The sequence below is a fragment of the Manis pentadactyla genome, chromosome 10, assembly GCF_030020395.1.
Source record: "Manis pentadactyla isolate mManPen7 chromosome 10, mManPen7.hap1, whole genome shotgun sequence".
In the NCBI taxonomy this organism is placed as follows: Eukaryota; Metazoa; Chordata; class Mammalia; order Pholidota; family Manidae; genus Manis; species Manis pentadactyla.
This window is the reverse complement of record NC_080028.1, coordinates 678,603-698,087: the sequence shown is the minus strand read 5'-3', so window position 1 is coordinate 698,087 and position 19,485 is coordinate 678,603. Positions and strand designations below refer to the sequence as shown.

General features: G+C 48.8%; 1 protein-coding gene across 1 annotated transcript in view; it reads left to right on the top strand.

Moving 5' to 3' along the window:
- The first annotated feature begins 2,977 nt into the window (after positions 1 to 2,977).
- The window catches only part of MOV10L1 (Mov10 like RISC complex RNA helicase 1), a 52,217-nt gene continuing 35,709 nt past the window's right edge, over positions 2,978 to 19,485 (top strand). The window contains exons 1-9 of the mRNA XM_036906669.2: positions 2,978 to 3,142; positions 4,526 to 4,710; positions 9,081 to 9,243; positions 11,435 to 11,547; positions 12,176 to 12,363; positions 15,653 to 15,796; positions 16,065 to 16,306; positions 16,649 to 16,784; positions 17,945 to 18,136. Of these exons, the coding sequence (XP_036762564.2) occupies positions 3,046 to 3,142; positions 4,526 to 4,710; positions 9,081 to 9,243; positions 11,435 to 11,547; positions 12,176 to 12,363; positions 15,653 to 15,796; positions 16,065 to 16,306; positions 16,649 to 16,784; positions 17,945 to 18,136 (1,460 nt within the window). The 5' untranslated portion in view covers positions 2,978 to 3,045. The remainder of the gene's footprint in view (positions 3,143 to 4,525; positions 4,711 to 9,080; positions 9,244 to 11,434; positions 11,548 to 12,175; positions 12,364 to 15,652; positions 15,797 to 16,064; positions 16,307 to 16,648; positions 16,785 to 17,944; positions 18,137 to 19,485) is intronic.

Here is a 19,485-nt window from a genome sequence, read left to right as displayed (position 1 = left end):
AGCTGCTTGGAATTCTGGCCATTGGCCCTTTATTTCCACTCACTAAGCAGAGAGAAAGGACGGGGAATGTACTTTGCCCAGAGTCACTGGCGCCCTGACAGTCACAGCAACAGTCTTTGTGCACATGGGAACCATGAAATGCCCACACCAAAGCATTCTGAACACCCAGCTCCTCAAAGCAGAGGCATCCGTTTCAAATCATAGGGTGCTCTGTTGTCTCAGTTTAAAGGTTAGAGTTAATTTGCACAAACTGTAACCTGTGAAAGTCAAGAGATTTCAAATAGGTTGAAAACCCTCCCAAACATCTTTACTAGTTTTAAAGTAATGCACAAAATTTGCTGGGATTGGTCCAGCTGGATCAAACCCTTCGTGTGTCTGCTTGAAGAATGTTAAGCTGATTTCACCATTTCTGTGCCTTTCCAAAGTTGTTCTATTAAAAATCCAATCGCATTGCCTTGAAACAGGGACTGTAACACAAATTTGTCAAGACCCTAGAGTCATAGTCACTTGAGAAATGGTTCCTTGTTTCTATAGCAATGCTAGTTTTGAAACAAGTCCTGTTCTTTCTTTCATACTGTCTTCAAACACATCATTGTTCCTAAAATGTACTTCTTCCCATCTGTCTGCTGAGGTCCTACCCATGCTTCAGCATTTACACGGCCATTCTGCAAATATTTATGAAGGGAACAGAGCTGGCCCCATCCTTCCTACATGGAGCTTACATTCTGATTGGGGGACAGGTGCACACAACACAAATACATTAGTGTGTTCTGTGGTGACACACCTGTTCTCCACGATGGAAAGTGGGGGAGGGAAACAAGAAGGGGGTGCAGTTGGGGAAGTCAGGGCAGGCCTCACGGAGGAGGAGGCATTTGAGCAAAGATGTACAGAAGGTGGGGAGAGGAGAGGCACAAAGGCCCTGAGGTTGTATAGCTGGAGGACAGAGAGCAGAGCGATCCCGCGGGGTCAGGTGCAGGTGAGGCATCCAGGTACAGGGCTCCTGTGGATGTGGAGACAAACTTGACTTTAACTCTGAGATGGACCGAGGGTGGGTTCTGGGCAAAGGAGCATCCAGCCACCTACGAGGTGAGAACATCTGGCTAGGACTCAAGTGGAGGGGTGGGCAGTGGAAGGTGCCTGGATTCTGGAGATTCTGAGGAGCTCGTAACACCACCTACAGTCAGCCTGACCTGCGGCAAGAGGGGCAGGAATTCAGGCAATTGGACCTGCCTCACCTAAGATGGAGACGATGGAGAGACAGGTCCAGGGGAAGGTCAGGAGGCTCATTCTGATGATGAGGTTCAGATGTCTGTGGGGTGTCCAAGGGGACTGGAAGGCAAAGTCTCGAATCCAGGTCAGGCTCAGGCTGACTCCTGTGAAGGGCAGTCCCCTTTGCTCCGGGCACCTCTTCTCCAGGTCCCTGCTGGGAAGCCCAACCAAGGATCCAGCCGTGTTGTGATTTACACGTTTCTGAAGGAATGCCTCTTCCCACCTACCCAATAAATGCCTGGGAAATTCCCATTCCCATGTGTACTCCAGGCCCAAGGGGAGGACTTAGCCGTGATTCCTAAACGTTTAAGGAATGAGTAGCTCCCCCATGTCTCAAGGAATTATAATCACAGTAAGCATCTAAAGACAGGGAGGCCCAGGCTGTCAGTTAGGCTGATGATCTGACCAGTAAATCAAAAACATGCTGACAAAACAAATTTGGACTTCACCAGCCAACAACGGCAGGACACCTGTTTCCAACTGCCTATGGAACATTCACAAAAAGAGACTATAGGGAGGGAGAACTCAGTAAACCTAAGACTGAATGCATCCAGATTTTATTTTCTGACCATGACAAAATTAGAAACTAAAAGTTAAAATACAAGACAAATTTTGTAGTATGCTGCTTAGAGCTTAGAGAAGTTATAACTTCATTGCTTATATTAAAAACGGATAAAGTTCCAAAATTCATGATCTAAATTTCCACCGTAAGAAGTTAAGAAAAGCACAAATTAACCTCCACCCCCCACCAAAAAAAAGATAAAAGGCGGGAAATACTAAAGAAGAGAGAAGAATCAATCAAACCAAGAGGTTTTTTTTAAAAAAAATCGATAAAATCGATAAACCATTAGCTAGACTGATGAAAAACAAGAGGGGAGACAAAAATTACCATTACCAGGAATGATAGTCCATCACTATGGATCGCATATGCATTAAAAAGATAGTAAGTAAACACTGTGAACAATTTTGTGTCAGTAACTCCACACCTTAGAGGGAGTGGCAGAAATGACGGAAGCTACTGAACATCACCTCGATAACGGAATAGTCCTATAGCTACCGCGCAAGTTGAATTTGTAATTTAAAATTTTCCCAGGAAGGAAACTCCAGGCCCAAGTGAGTGCACTGGTGAACTCCACTCACGTGGAATGAATTACACTGACCCTAGCCTTCCAGAAAGGGGAAGAAAGGGCTCGCTGTGTGCAGCCAGCTTAGGATGCACAGCAAAACCCCAGTCTGGACAAAAGAACTAGACTGGGTGGCAGGGACCCATATCCCTCGGGAAGCTCCTGCCCCTTGACCGGGTGCCACAAGGCGACTGGCATTCCCCAAGCGTGGTAAACCACGAGCGCCCCAGACGAGCGGGGCTTCCGCAGCCTCAACTCCGGCCCATGCGTCTCACTCACGTTAACAGGCCCCGCGGATGCGGAGGAGCAGCTGGGGACCGCCACGCCCCCGCCCTCGGCTCTCGGAGGGCGGGAAGAGGGCCCCCGGGCCCGTGGAGGCCGCCGCCCGCCCAGTGCAGCCCGCGACGTCATTCCGCGGCCTCGCCTGGCTCGCCAGCGCTCCAAGGGCCCAAGAGCCAACCGCCGACCGCCAACGGTTGGGGCCGCGAGGCAACCCCATTGGCCAAGCGCAACAGCGCGCGGGCGCAGGCGCGGGCGCCGCGGCCCCATTGGCCGCCGGGGCGGAGCCGTGCGCAGGCGCCGCGTGGTAACCGCGTTGGACGCGGGCGGTGGGCAGCGCATCGCTGGGTGGCGGCGAGGCCGAGGCTGCGCCATGCTGCGTCTCGCGGCCAAGCTGGTGGCCTTCTTCTGGCGGAGAGCAGACGGCTGCGAGGGAGAGGCCGGGCCACCGGAGGCCGAGCTCGCGGAAGGTGCCTCGCGGGCCGGCGGTCGGGTGGGCGGCCGCCACCTCGGGGCTGTGCGTCGGGGCTGGAGAAGTGCCGGCGTCCCCTTTTGCTCGTTTCCACCCCAAACGCAGGCCTTGCTCCAGGAGTGGCAGTGTTTCGCGTGTCTGGACGCCAGTCCCACCTGCGGGGGCCGAGCCGTCTCAGGCGCCCCTCCCTCAGCGGCACCTGGTGTCATGGCGGCCGGCAGCGTGCCCCCCCCGCCCCCCACTCCCCACTCCCCACTCCCTCCTTCGTCGGTGTTGCTCGTGTGCTTAGAAGCCTCTGAAAATACAGCGCCTTTCAGAACCTCATGGGACCGTGCTCCACCTGTCTGGAGAGTGTCTTGATTCTCTCGCCCCGGGAGCCCAGGGTGCCCAAAATTACACAGTCGCGTTGTCCGGGGGTCCTAGTGTTTTCTCCCAGCTCCTCCTCCTCTTTGAGAATTGAATTCAGGGTAGTGAATTCTCTGGTCGCTTTTCTAGCCTCCACAGAAGCAGGCACGTCAGAATTGGAGTTGCATGTCGAAGGCCCCTCGCTAACAGCCGTCTGTGCCTAGTTGCCGGTGCCTGCATAGCGAACCCTCGTGGCCTGCAGCAAACCCCTCATCAGCCTTGTTTTGTCTATGAAATGCCCTGGGCTTCAGCTCGGTGCCTCAGCAAGCTTGGGTGTTGTACCACGACCTGGCCACAGCCCAGGGTAGCAGTGAGGACTCAGAACCCTGGTGCCAGTGGGGGATCTCGCCAGGACTGGGGGCTCGCTGTTTGGATGAGGGCATGCCCCCTCCTGGGCCAGACTTATTCCCCAAGCCCAGAATCTCTTCTAGCATCTCTTGGTGAGACAATACAGAACCTCCTGACTGCTGCTAATGTTACCGACGATGGGAAAATACAACGGGGCAATAACAGTAGGAATGGCCCCTCAGACCCCATAGAATGCTAAGAAATTACCCTGCACCCCACCTGTGCCAGCCATTCGGAGGTCTGTACATTGCACTTGATTCTGTCATGTAACCCTCAGCTCTTGGGTAGAGACCATATGTCTCCATTTTAACAGATGATAGATAATAGGCACAGGGAGGGTAAGGATCCAGCCCAGGGTTACACGGGGCAGTGGGAGATTCAAAGCAAGCAGGCTGGCTCCGCAGTCAGAGCTATCTGCCCCAAGTCCACCATCTGCCCCTTGGAGAACCTGGGGCAGTGTGCCTCAAAAACCCTGCATTCTGAACACTCATTTCCCCCGGAGAGTTCTCCAGCCCTTAGGCTCCTAGCCCATGGATGCCAGTGTCCTCCCCCTTTCTCTGGTAGGGAGTATTTGAAGTGTGGGCTGACTTTTGTGGTCAAATATAACCTCTTTGTTTACCCATCTCAGAGGACACCAAGTTGAAAACTGTCCAGGGTGTGGTGACAAGGTACTGCAGCGATTATGGCATGATTGATGACTTGATCTACTTCTCTAATGAAGCTGTGACTGGCAGAGTGCTCCTGAATGTCGGACAGGAAGTTACTGCAGTTGTGCAAGAAGACAAAGTGTCAAATGGACTGAAGGCCATCAGGGTAAGGCCTGACTTCATTCGGGAAGTCTCTTCACCACGGGGCTTCCTGCTGCTGTCCTGCTGCTCAGAGGCAGCCTGGCCACTGGTGAGCAGAGTGTACCTGTGCGGGATGCTCTTGGTCTCATAAAAGTTAGTGGTGGTCATTGTAAATCACTCAGACAACACAAATTTAAAATTCCTAAACTTGCCTATAATTTTATACCACCGTAAAGAACACCTAACATCCTACATTTATTTTAGTTCTTTGAAAAACTATTGTTAAAAATTATTATTATTGGACACTTTGTTATCCAATTAGCAAAGATAATTAGTGGACTTTTTTCATTTAAAGATAGTATTTTCTTACTCTAAATTCTTGGAAATTGAGTTAAAGGGTGTGCACCTCTAACATTTTAATGGCCATCACCAAATTATCCTCCGATAATGTTCTGATTTTTGAGGTGCAAGGTGAAAAACTGCCTGTTAACCCAATGTTTGCAAAGACATGGGCATTATCAATTCTTGAATTCTTTGCCAATCTAATAAGTGAAAGTGATCTCATGATTTTTATTTGCACTTAAGCTTTAAAGTAGATTAATACTTCACAGTTTTTCTATGAGTTACTTTCATGTCCTTTATTTTTTTGTCATTGTTGGGTTCAGCTTTTTTAAATTAAAGTTTCTATGTTAGCAAAATGTGCATTTTTTAAGGAAAATTACTACATGAAAGTTGCAGGTATTTGTCCCAAGACCATGTTTTGATTTTGCTGCAGTTTCATTTGACGTAATTCCACGTGTCTGTCTACTCCATGTCACTTTGGGGCTCTGTGAGAACCCTTAGGCTTAATTCCCCCTCTTATCACCCATACGCACTTGGGTTTTCCTCTGAAAATTGTTTATTGACATTTAAGTATTTAAACCACCTGGAATTTATTTGCTGTAGACTGAAAGAAGGAACCAGACACTTCTTTCCCAGTAGCTAGGCAATCATACCATAAGTGATTCACTTTTTTCCTGCTTATTGGGAAGGTCCCTTTACCATATACACCAGATCCCCACCCACATGGGACCTGGTCTGAACCATGTGGGCCCCATGGTGTGGCCACATCCGTGAGTGGTAGACTAGTGGCCAACCTCCTTTTATTTGTGGATGGTATTCCCTTGGTTCTCTACCCACCCTGGGTGAGCATTAGAGTCATTCTTGTTTGTCCTTGTCAGCTCAGATTCTGTTTGGACACCACTGAGTTTGTGGATCATTTAGGCTGAGTGACATATGGATCATATACAAACTTCTCTAGCTACAAATTATGCCTCCCCAGTTATTTAAGACTTTCTTTGTTTTTTGTTTTTACAGTTCAAAAGTTTTCTCATTTAAGTTCTGCCCATTTCTTAAGTTTATTTCCAAGAACAATATAATACTGTTTTGTGTCTTCAAGCTAGTCTTTTTTTCGTATACAGCAAAGCTGTTGATTTTTGTTACGTAATTTGGTAGCTAGCAAACTTACTGAGCTTAAATACTTTTAAAAAATGGTTGAGATATACTTTATTGCTACTATAGTTAGTAAATGCCATCTTAATTATTAATATCCTCTTTCTCGAAATTTACAAATCAAATTCTAGAATTGCATTGTTCAGTATGATAGCTGCCAGCCATGTGTGGCTATTTAAATTTAAATTCATTAAAGTATGTAAAATCAAAAATTAATTCCTCAGCTTCACTAACTACATTTGAAGTACTAAATGTAGCTGGCGGCTACCAGATTGGGCAGCACAAACCTAAAACATTTCTGTCATCGTAGGAAGTCCTGTTAGACAGCTTTGGCCTTGAATGCTACCAGGAAAAGTGGACTCTCTCTCTTGCCGTGTTCTCCACCTGCACTTTAACTCCTCAGGCCTAAAGCTCTCCTGGTTTCTGTTTTTAGCTCCCTGGCAGCTCCCTGATCATCTGAACCAGATGCTTATACCTTTGCTTGATTTACCAACACTAGGTAATATTTACTGACTTCCATCATGAAAGACATGGAGTTGGCTCTTTTACACTACCCTCTGAATTTCTTTATTTTTATTTAGTTTTTTTTGTGTGTGATACAATGCATAACATAAAAGTTACCATTTTTAAGTGTAGAAATTCAGTGGCATTAAGTACATTCACAATGTTGTATATCCATTAACACTATTTTCAGAACCTTTTCACCACCCCAAATAAAATTCTGTCCCCATTAAGCAGTAATTCACTAGTCTACTCTTTGTGAATTTGACTATTTCAGCAATCTCATAGTGGAATCATACAATATTTGTCCTTTTGTCTCTGCCATATTGGACTAAGCATAATATTTTCGAGATTTATCTATGTAGCATGTATTGGAACTTTATTCCTTTTTTGCATGGCTGAATAATATTCCATTGTAAGTATAGACTACATTTTGTTGCCACATTCATTCCACAATGGCTACATCATTTTACATTCTCATCAGCAATGCACAAGGATTCCAGTTTCTCTGTATCTTCACCAACAGAAATTCTTTCCTTTTTTGTGGAGGAGTAGCCATCCTACTGGATATATCTTCAAGTGGTATTGTGGGTATTTTTTAAATTTACATTTTCCTAATAATTAATGATTTTGAGAGGCATATTTTCACGTGCTTGTTGGTTTTTTCTATATCTTCACAAATGGGGAAATCCCTTTCCCTATTGAATGGTCTTGGTACCCTTGTTGAAAATCATTTGACTGTATGCACGAAGGTTTAATTCTGGGTCTCTGTCCCACTGGTCTGTGGAATAATGTTAATTCAAGTCCTTTGCCCATGTTTTAATCAGGTTGTTTATGTTCTTGTTGAATTGTAGTTCATATATTCTGGACATTAATCTGTTATCTGACTTTGAAATATTTCTTCCCATTCTGTAGGCTTTTTTTACTTTTTCTCAATAGTGTCCTTTGATGAACAGAAGTCTTAAATTTTAATGAAGAGTCTAATTTATCCTTTTTTACTGCCTGTCCTTTTGATGTTACACAGCACTTAAAAAGTCACTGACCTGACTTGATCATGAAGATTTTCACTTATGCTTGTTTCTAAGAGTTTTAGAGTTTGAGCTCTTAAATTTAAGTCCTTGATCCATCTGGAGTTAATTCTTGAATATAATCTTAGATAAGGGTTTGACTTAATTCTTCTGCATGTTGATGTCCAGCTTTTCCAGCACCGTTTTTTGAGAAGACTGAACAATGGGCAAGTCCTTTCCCTGTTGAATGGTCTTGGCACCCTTGTTGAAGATCAGTTGACTGTATGAGTGTTTATTTCTGGGCTGTCTGTTCTATGCCATTGGTCCGTGTCTTTTCTTTATGCCACATTTTTTATTACTAGCTTTGTACGAAGTTTTGAAATCAAGATGTATGAATCCTCCAACTTTGTTCTCCCTTTTCAAAAAACGTTTTGGCTGTATTGGGTCCCTAGAGGGACCATATGAGCTTTAGGAACGGTTTTTCTGTTTCTGCAAAAGACTTCACTGGGATGTTGACAGGGATTTTGCTGAATCTGCAGATCACTTTGGATGGAATTGATGCCTTAATATTAAGTCTTCTAATCCATAAACATGTTGTCTTATTTGTGTCTTTTATAACTTCTTTCAGCCACATTTTGTGGTTTTTCAATGTATAATTCTTTTACCTTCTTGGTTAAATTTATTCCTAAGTATTTGGTTGCTTTTGATGCTATGGAATTGTTTTATTAATCCCCTGTTTTGGGTTATTTTTTGAAATATAGAGGTACAACCAAGTTTGTGTATTGCTTTTGCAGTTGCTGCAACTTTCCTGAATGTGTTTATTAGCTGTGACAGGTTTTCTAATGGAACTTTTGGCAGTTTCTGCATATAAGATCATGTCATCGGCAGGCAGATAATTTTCTTCCTTTCCAACTCGGATGCCTTTTGTGTCTTCTGGCTGAATTGCCCTGGCCAGGACCTCTGGTGCTGTTTTGAACAGAAGTGGTTAGAGCGGGCGCCTTTGCCTTGTTTGTGGCCTCAGGGGAAAGCTCTCAGTCTCTCACTGTTGGATGTGATGCTCCCTGTGGGCTGGTCACAGATGCCCTCAACGTGTGGAGGGGGTGCCCTGCATTCCCTAATTATTGAGTGTTTTCTTCATGAAGGGGCGTTGAGTTTTGTCAGGTACCTTTTCCGCACAGGTGATCATGTGTTTTCCGTTCTACCAGTGTGGGTGTGTCACGCCGATGGGTTTTCCTGTGTGAAACCCTTAACGTTTTGGATAAATCCTCCTTGAGGATGGTTTGTAACCCTTAATACACTGCTTCATTCAGTCTGCCAGTGTTTTGTATCTGTATGTGTAGATTTTCTTGTTGTGTAGTTCTCTTCTGGTTCAAACAGTGCTTTGCTTGTCCTGCAGGTGGAAGCTCTCTCTCCCAAATGGGAAGATGACGGCAAAAACCATGGCAGAGGACTGTCAGAATGCAGCCCCCGGGTGCTGATTGGCTTTGTGACTTCTGTGACAAAAGGTGCTGGCTACATCAGTCAGACTACATACTTCTCCCTGGACAATGTCTGTGAAGGTAGACTAAATGGGTTTCTATTTCACATCTAAGGTTAGGTTTTGTGGGCCTTTTAATTTTTACAGAATAGGTTTGAGATGGTTACACGCATGACTGAACAGGCGAGATTTGGACATGCTCCTCAGAATCATTGTTACTAACATAAGTCAACAGTATTACAGATACATGGAAGTACTGCTGTTTTAAAGTAATTCAAATGTTTTAAAATGGGACTTGGGGATACTTTGTCCTTTCCCAGAGTATATATCCATTTTTAATTGCATTTGTTTATAGCTGATCTAATGTTTTGACTTTATGCCTGAAGAATTAATTTGTCGGTGCCGTTTATTGAGTTTAGGATTGATTGTGTGCATGCTCTCTCTAGTGGCATGTGGGGAGCTGGGCAGGGAGAGGCCCAGAGCCAGCTCTTCCTCCCGAGGAGCAGCACCCCGCCATGTTCTATAACTGGGAGGCGTGGGGAACGCTGCCCACTGCAGAGGGGCTTTCTGAGCTGCATTCCAGCCACACACCCTCCTGCTGCATGTTCAGGGAGAAGCAGAGTAGGAATTCCCTAACATTGTGGCTCCCAGGGAGCCCAGGTACAGAGGGCAGTTAGCTCAGTCCAGTGGGCAGCTTGCTGTCTTACCTTACATGTAAAAAAGCCAGACTCTGACCTTGGTTACTAACACTGGGATTCCCCCAAGTGAAACTGACAGGTGGTGTTGTCTGGGATTTTTAAATCTCTGTTTTGTCAGAGAAACTCAGCTCGGGAAAAATTCTGGGATTGCTCAGCTCCAGAGAGAATCCCTAGGTCCCTGTAATGATGCCGACAAAAAGTCCCTCCCAGACTGGAACCCAGCACATGCCGTAGATGTTCCTCAGAGGTGCAGAAGAGAAGGTGCCTCCTGAGGACTGGCACCAAAGCATAGGCAGAGGGATTTTCTGCACACAGGTGCTCTTGAGCTACAAATTTGTGCCATAAGCCATCCAAAAGCTGCTGTTGACATGATTGCAGAACCTTATGGGTGAAGCAGAAAGAACACCTTTGAAAGAAAAATGTGAAAAGAGCTAGTGGAATCTAACCAGGTCGACAGCGCCAGAGAGTAAAGCTTGTGTCTATGGGGCCTCTTCGGCCTCCTTACCTCTGGGAGAGCGGTGGCAGGAACAAGCAGCAGACAGTGCCTCTGTGAAAGGGCATGGCTGTGTGCCCATCAGACTTCATGTATAAAAGCTGGTGGGAAGAGGAGGAATTAAGCTAAATTTTTTGTTATTTAAGGGAGGGTCAGAATATACTGTTTCCTTCTTGATACTCATTCAGCAAATCCTGGAGTGCATTCCTCCAGCCAGGTGCTGTTGTGTAGAAATCACTCTCACGGGACTGAGAGCTCATGGACAGTGTGTTCCACTCCGCAGGACCAGTAGTAGGTGGGTGGGCACCTGCTGGCTTTGGGCTCCCTTGGGGGAAGGCGGGGCCCAGCCCCCGGGTGCAGAGCAGACTGAGGACGCAGTCCGGGTGAAGCGTGGGCTCTGTCCTGTGTGTGAGCTCCTGAGGGGGCCAAGGCAAGGCCAGCACAGTCAGACTGCGGTGTGGAGACGAGCCAGCCCCCCACCCTGGAAGGGGTGACTGCAGAGAAGCAGGAGTCTAAGCAGCATGCACACGGGAGGTAGGGTCCCAAACAGGAGCAAAGCCAGTGCAAATAGCAGTTTGTTTTCCCATCAGAATCATGGAATCAAAGGGAAGGTCATACAAGAGCACACTGGTGAAGGAGAGCTATCTGATATTACTGTGCATGCTGCTGTAAATTCACTTTAAACCCAATGCTGCAGATAAAATACTTTTTTTACGATGATAACATGAATACAGGTTTTGATGGAGTTCAGCACTGTAATAAAAACAAGATCCCTATATATCAGGAAACCTGTGGTTCACACAGTGCTGTTTGCCTCACAGGCCGTGATGTTCAGCCAGCTGAACTACAAGCTGTGGAGTCAGAATTTATAAGCGTTTACAGATTTATAAAGGTAGCCAAGCTATAACACTTCTATCACAAAACTAATGTTAACAAACCACTGGGATCTGGCAGCACCTTTGTTTTTTAAGCTGTTCCATGTATCTCAGAACAGATGATTTCAGTGTAACTTCAGAGTGAATTGTACACTTTGACATTACCAACATCACCAAGTAATGCACTGTGGTTTCCCTACCTCGGAGGTTTCAAGCCCTGCAAGGGAGACTGGGTGGAGGCTGAGTACTGGATCCGGCCAGGCACGTGGCGCAGTGAGGCCATCTCAGTGAAGCCGCTGAGGTATAAACGTGTGGACAGGGTAAGTATTGACCCTCATTTGTCCCTGGGTTCCTATGTTTTCCTGGCCTGTGGTTCTCCTGGGTGCATTGAGAAGTCAAGATAAATAATGCTCAGTCTTGGCCGAAGAAGACCCTAATTTCTTGTAAGAATGCTGTTTCCTTAAGGAGACATTGGACCCTAGCCTGGCATTACCCTCATAATTAAGTGATAAGTCACGTTGCTTAGGTGAAAGTGTGGAAGCATCCTAATTGCTGTGTGTGATGGAGTGGGTGAGGATGGGAGTGTGTGTAAAGCTGGTATGGTTTGGCAGAGGAGGCTGGAACTCAGAGGTACTGACTCACACGGGGTGGAGATGGAGGCGGGTGCTGGGCTGAGGCAGACACTGGGCCCTGAGCCCTGCCACCCACGCCCTCCCACTCCATGATGGCTACCTCACTTCCCCGTGATCTTCAGGGCATTGTTTCTGCCCTGACACCAGGGTCCCCGCTCTCCCCAGAGACAGGACTTTAATTGTCTGCCGTGAGGCTCAGGCGAGGTGTTGCCAAGCAGCCCACCAGGCACTTCTGCTCCCAGTGACCCGCCCACCGGTGACCGGTTTGGCACAGTGCCAACCAGGCTTAACCAGCTCTCAATTGATGGACTTGCAGGTCTGCATTTCTAGCCTCTGTGGAAGAAATGGGGTGATAGACGACAGTATCTTTTTCACCCTGGACTCACTGAAACTTCCTGAGGGATACGTGCCTCGAAGACATGACATGGTCAGCGCTGTGGTGGTGGAGAGCAGCCAGTCATGCTACATGTGGCGAGCCCTCTGTATGACCCCGGTGACAAGGCGGTAATGAGAAAATGGCTTTCTGCGCTGGGAAGGGAAACACCTGGTTTGAGTGCATGTTATGAGTTTGCTTTAATAAGCCCGGATACCAGGCTGGCCAAGTCTGAGCTGGGTGGTTAAAGGGGCGAAGCTCCTGGAGGTGTGCTCAGCAGTCTCCATAACTGGTTGAAGATTGAGGTAAAGGTCTCTTTTTAGTCCTTCATGTTATGTTGGTGATCTGATTTCCACATTTGGGTGGATTTTTACATCTTTTGTTCTTTTACACGTGGCATTTTTTAGAACACACTGGACATAGTAGGTCCGTAGAATTACTGATTTCTGTGTCCGTGCTCGTCCTTCTGTGCCCTGGTGACCTGCCACCTCCTCCACGCGTGTTTATGAAACACAGTGGGCCTCCCTCCAGCTCCCCTGTAATGACGACCTCCCACTTCCTCCCCTGTGTCACCTGCTTTCCCCCGTGGCACTCACCTCCTGGAACTTGTCATTCATTTGCGGTGGTCATTTCTGCTACAGGCCACCCTCACCAGAATGTGAGTCCCTGCTCTGTACCGGTGAGCACGTGCTGTCCAGAGCCAAGCAGTGGGGCATGTGGAGGCACACACCAGTACACGAGGCTCAGAGATGGACAGCCTCATTCAAGTCTGTGGGCGTGCGGGTGTGGCAGACCTGCCAAGGGGCAACCTGGCCTCTGACCTGTCTAGCAGGCCCTTGTCATCTGGCCACTTGGTGCTCAGTTCCTCTGCCCCGCAGGCCCCTGCTTTCCTTTGGGAGAATGACTCAGACCCATCTCTGAGGTGATGAAGCATGGTGTGTGGCCCTCACCTCTCACCACCCAAGAAGGCCTCTGGGCACCACATTTCCCACGGCCCATCTGACTCCCAGTGTGTGAGGACAGATGAGGCGGGAGCTCACGTGCAGGTGTCTGCTGGGAGGTGCAGCAGCTCCTCCCTGTGTGTAACCCAGGCTCTGGCTTCCTGCTGGTTCTATACTCTTCCTCTGCCCCAGGGCAGAAGCTGGGAGGCCCTCTTCTGCAGAGGATGTGTGGTCCCTTGGAGTCACTTGCCTACTTTAAGGTGGTACCTGCAGGCCTGAAACTTCCCTGACGATTCTCTTTAGGCCGGAAAGGCTGGATGGCAGTGCAGCCCTGACGGGTTCCAATTGCCGTGGGCACAGTAGGGCGGGGTGGGAGGTCGGCCAGTACTGGCCCCAGCTGACCACTGGGGAGCGAGCATCCCAGCTTAGACCTCAGATGACTTGTAATTTGCTTCCAGCTCTGTATCTGTGTTGTCCCATCTTTCATTCTCAGCACTTACATCCTCACGTGCTCTCTGTCTGCCAACTCACTGTTTTCGATATGAGTCGTGCTCACAGTGTGTATTCACTAGCACCTGTTGGATGGAGCAGTGGGGGCACAGCCAGTGGGCTCCCTGTTGTGGCTGGTCCGGTCCTTGGGAGCCTCCTCAAGGGACCCTGGACTGATGTAGATGTGGGACCTGCACAGAGGTGTCAGGGCAGCCCGTCCAGTGAAGGGCTGCTGGCTATCCTTGGGCAGGGTGGCTCTAACCCCAGGCACGTCCACAAGGCTTGTCCCTTGATGGGGGTCTGCTTGTGGAGTCTTGAGTAGCCAACTTTCATAGGCAAGGGGACACTGTGAGCCAGCCCCAAGCCCTGTGAGTTCAGAAGTCCTGCAATCCCCTAGTCAGGGGCCTAGGGGTGAGTAGATGGGGGGCATTTGCTGGGTCCAGGGGAACCCCTGGCCAGTGGGAAGTCAGTTCCCATTTCCTGAGTTGTACTGGAGACAAGCACCCACCCTTCTAGCAGATGCCAGTGAAGCTGTCTGCTTGTGGAGCTCCGTCCTCACCCCAGAGCACAGCCTCGGACGAAGAAGACCCACAGGTCTGCCCTGGGCTTTGATATGCTGTTGCCACCACCCCCACCCACCCCCGCCCCCCAGGCTTCCCTAGCAGGAGTCGAGACCCCTGAGCTCAGCACGGGCCACCTGCTAAGTGTGTGGGTTTGCTTGGCAAGCTGGTCCAGACCCTACAGCCCGTTGGGTCCAGGATGCTGCCTGCATGCAGACCCCTGTCTGCTGCCTGCGTGAGTGATGGGGAGACTGCAAAGTGGAACTTCTGCAGACCTAGCACCTCCCTCCATCTCTCCCTCTCTGTTCTCTTGGTGGGTTGAGCCAAAAACCTGGGAGTCATTTTTATTATTATTATTATTAAGGTATCACTGATACACACTCTTAGGAAGGTTTCACAGGAAAAATATTGTGGTTACTACATTCACCCGTATTATCAAGTCCCTCCCACACTCCATTGCAGTCAGTGTCGATGAGTGTAATAAGATGTCCCTACTTGTCTTCTCTGGGCTACACTGTCTTCCTCGTGACCCCACACACACACCATGTGCAGCAATCATAGTGCCCCTCAATCCCCTTCTCCCTCCTCCACCCCTCCCCTCTGATAACCTCTAGTCTGGGAATCGTTCTTGCTCCACTTCTCTGATCATGCTTCTCAGCCCGCCCGTTAGCAGGCCTAGGCTGTCTCCAGGATGGAGACTGCACTGCTCTCACATGCGGATGAGAAGAAGAAGGGATGTGGGTGGGGCGTGTATGGGGACAGGAGCTGGTCTGGGAGGACCAGAAAGACAGAGGCACTCCTGCCTTTAGGCCCCAAGGCCCTGTTTTCTGGATGGAGCTGCAGGTGGGACGGGATGGCGGGAGGCGCCCGTTCCTCCTGGAGAGCGCGTCCTGGGTAAGCCCAGCAGAGGAGGGGGTGGGGGAAGGCTCTGTTCTGGGGTTCAGGGTAAATCTTCATGCTTTCTGAAGAGAAACTCCTCTGTCAGTTGTGTTCGAATCCTCAGAAGCAGTAAAGCTCTTCCACCATCAGACTCACGTGGGCCTCTGAAAGCAAAGCTCTGCTGCCTTCCCTCTTCTGGCAGGTCTGGCAGCACAGGAGGAGCACCGCACCTCCACCTCCAGGCCCCGCCCCGGGACTGTGGGGTTGATTCATGAGGTGCTCCTGGAGGCAGCTCTGTGGTGCCACCGCTGTGCCCCATCCTGTGCTCTGGGTTTTATAGGATCTGTAGTTTTCTGCCCCGGGGTACTCTGCTGTCCTTGGAAGTTCTGAGTATTGTGGAGCTCGTGCTATTGCACGGCCGCCTGTGCGGCTCGCCCCTTGCCCGGGAGGAGCAGCGCGTCCTGCAGCTGGTGCATGTGGAAGGAGAGTGCAGGTCAGGAGGGACCGTGGGGGTGGCTGCCCCCTGATGCTGTGCTTCCTGCTTCCTGCAGAGACGCCCCTGCCGTGGAGAGGGCTGCACCTGTGTCCTGTGGAGCCCTTTTGTTGAAAAACAAAGGTGATGTTGAAGTCACCAGGATGACAGATTTTGGAACACTGGCAGAAGGAGGAAGTAAAAACATGGTGATCTGCATAGAGTGAGCGTGCAGCTTCAGTAAAATTATGTTAATGTGCTTTAAGCTGTGATTTAAGGATTTCTGTAAAACCAGCTTTATTTTGCCCATTTATTATTTCCTTCAAGAAAATGTTTTTGAAGGTTTTCATCCCAAAATACCCTTTTTACTTATCTCATAGAGGTATTTATAATTGCCATTCACTAGATAGATTGAATGTTATGTTTTGGGGTGACTGAATATTACAGCTTTAGGATCCTGTCTGTGTTCACAGCTAATTCTCGTTTTCTAGGAATAAAGGAGACATTCCTCAAAACTTAGTCAGCTGCAGACTGGCTGGCTGGGATAAAGCTAAACAATTCAGATTTCAAACACTGGATGAAGCCCAGGCACACCCAGGAGTGTTTCTCGTTTCTGATCCCAAGAAGGAGAATTTTTCAGATGAAAATATCAACTCATTAGACAGCTACCAAAAAAGCAAAACCTGTCAGACGTTGGAGAGCAGTTTGGTGGACAACAAAGAAGTCCCTCCAGGTAGACATTCAGCCATTCCCGGTAGATCAGCCTGTGAGCCCAGTGAGAGCTGTTGCGGCAGTTTATGCCTCAAGCGCGTAGTCCTGGACCTGTCTCTGGTGTTTAGGGGCTGGGCAGGCAGACAAAAGTAGCTTGACAAATAGCCAGAAATTCCTTGATGTGCCATTTGCTGCACATACTCCTCCTGCGGGCGAGGCTGCTCAGGGCTCTGTCTCCGCAGCAGGGCTGTGGCCAGTGGCCAACATGGTGCCTGTGTGCATGGAAGCACACTTTTCCACCAGCGAGCCACCACTACCAAAACGTATCTTTCAGTCTAATTTGGATTTAAATTTCATCTACCAGATGGCTGTACCTGCACAGGAGAAAGTGGGGAAGAAAGAAAGAGTGCGTCAAAGACGCAGGTGGCTGCAGAGCCCACCGCCGGGGGACTCATCCCTCCAGGTGGAAGAACCCTGATTGTGATCGTCTGTGAAGCGAAGTACGTGGCTGGAGCGTTTGGAGCAGGCTTACTCTGGAGACACTGTCCTAGGTTTCATGGATGGATGTTGTAAAAAGCATTTGTAACTATTTTGATAGGATAAATCATAAGAAAAACATTGGTGGAGAAAACGGCTAAGTTGATCCACCTACCTCCTGGCAGCCCTGAGCCTGTGGGAGACGCCCACTCTTAACCTCTTGGCTGCTGCTCCGAGACCTGTCTGCTCCCCCACCTCCATCTGGGCAGCTGGCTGAGGCACGGGGTCTGGGGCAAGCGGTGCTGAGGCCTTTTCTCCATGGCTGGCTGCGTGTAGCTGGCCACCTGAGCCCTGGCAGGTCTTTCCCCTCCTCTGCCTCCTCCCCTGGGTCCCGAGTTTGCCGCCCGTCCCCCAGTCTCCCTCCTCAGCAGTCAGCCCGAGTTTTGGCTACAGGCCTTCCTCTCAGTAGTCATCTAACATTTCCTAATTCTAAATCTTTAAAAACATGAATCTACCCTGTTGCTTCCAGCCCATGGACATCCAGCCACGGGTATCCATTTAAGTAAACAGCTGTCTTCAGCCCTTGGTCTGCAATGCCTCTGCTTTAAATGACCTTTTTAAACATGGCAGTGTGAACATAGCAGAAGGTGGTTGGTGAGTGTGCTGAGCCTGGGTTAGAGCAACAGCAGGGAGTGGGGCAGAAAGCAAAGTAAAACATTGTGTATTTTGAGGTTTAAAACTTCGATTTAAACTTAGGAATATAGAGAATGTTTTCCTGTTCTTAGTTTGAGAAATACAGAAAAGTCTGTTTAAAGTTCTTGGTTTTATCTTGGGACAATATTATGTTGCTTATTTTAGAGAGTCTGGTTCCCCCATTAAAAATAATTACTAAAAATTAAGGGTTGTGGCTGACCTTGGGGGTTATACCATTACTTGACTCCCAGCACTACCGCTGGGAAGCTGTGACCTTGGCCCAGTTTCTTACCCGCTCTGACATTTGTAAAATGATAGCCCTTCCTTTGTGTGGCTATGAGGATCATGAGGAAGGTGTGTAAAGGGTGTAGTCCCTGGCACGGAGCAATCAGGAGGAATGCTGCACTGCTCCGATGGGCAGGGGAAGGGGACTGTTGAAGCTGCCCGTTACATTTATGACTAAGACTAAATGGTGTTTTGTCTTTTCAAGGAATTCTGGCCGCTGCAAGGAGCTCCTCCTGCTTTGCTTCTCCAGTTTCATCATTGGGCGGTTCCTGGAAGTGAATGTTGTGAGTGAGGAGGAGTCGCTGATAGTGGTCCGAGAACCCTTTACATGGAAAAAGCCTAGAAGCCCGGAAGCGTCAGCTTCCATGAAAACTACAGTCGTGACCACACAGAAAAGGTACCGTGAGCAGAGAAGACGTGCACTGGAGCGCGGGCTCCGCTGTCATTGACGAGATGTGGACATCCCGAAACGGGACGGGTTTGCAGCTGGGAAGGAGGCCTCTTTCCATGCTTGTATGTGGGGGAAGGTGGAGCTCTATCTTCACCTGTCTATCTTCAGGTCTATCTTCAGGTCCTGTCTCTGAGGAGGGCCCAGAGGCGGCCGCTGCACCCCAATTAGTGTCGAGGTGTCTCTCAGAGCAGGACACAGTCTGACCCTTGCCCTCCCATTCCCTGCAGCCCCACCCGTATCCTGAGACATCCGTGTCCCACATGGGCACCCAGAGACACTGGTCCGCTAGATCAGTGGGGTGCGGCCAGTGTGGCCTCTGTGATCAGTGCACAGCCCCTGAGAGTGGTCTGTGCTGGGGCAGCGCTTGGCTGCTTGAAGCCCCTGTGGAAATGTGGCTCCTCTGAAGGACCAAGTGGAAACAGTGTGGTCTGCTAATGTGGCCAGGGGACTTTGGGGCATAGTCTCAAAATGCTGCAGCTCACATTTGCTCATCTGCAGTTATGAAACCCAAAAGGCTCTGCAAAGCAGATTTTTTTAAGTTTGGTGCCAAAAAATATGACCTATAGGGATGTGAGGCTCCTGCGTGCCTGCATGCTGTGGATCATGAATGCGTAGAGACTGACAAGCTGAGCTCAGGTGCTGCCCATAACCCACTGGGTGAAATGGGTTACTTCTCTAACATGGGAAAATCCTGACTTCACACCCCATCTTGCCCAGTTACAGTTTAAGATAAGGTATTATGGACTTCTACTAATTTGCAGCCGAAGGAGAAATCTGCTATCAGAGAACACTGTGTGGCTGACCTTGGGGGTTATACCATTACTTGACTCCCAGCACTGCCGCTGGGAAGCTGTGACCTTGGCCCAGTTTCTTACCCACTCTGAGCCTTGGTCTCATTTGTAAAATGATAGCCCTTCCTTTGTGTGGCTATGAGGATCATGAGGAAGGTGTGTAAAGGGTGTAGTCCCTGGCACGGAGCAATCAGGAGTGATCAGGAAGTGGTAACTTGGTCACATGAAGGCCGTGGGCTCAGAGGCTGGAACCTACACACGGGTGCAAGAGGCTACTGTGACCTGTAGCCCATCAAGAGTCCCAGACAATTGGGTTTTAATTACAAGAGCTTTTAAGGAGCTCTAGTTGTTAGGGTTCTTCACGCAACTCTCTAGTTGGGATTTGGCTAAACTAGAGGAGAGAGACAGACCAAAAGCCACAAGTATTGTGATTCCCTGGTCAGTTATTTCTGTTTGAATGTCATATTGTCACCATACAGGAACAACTCTAAAATGAGATGTTCA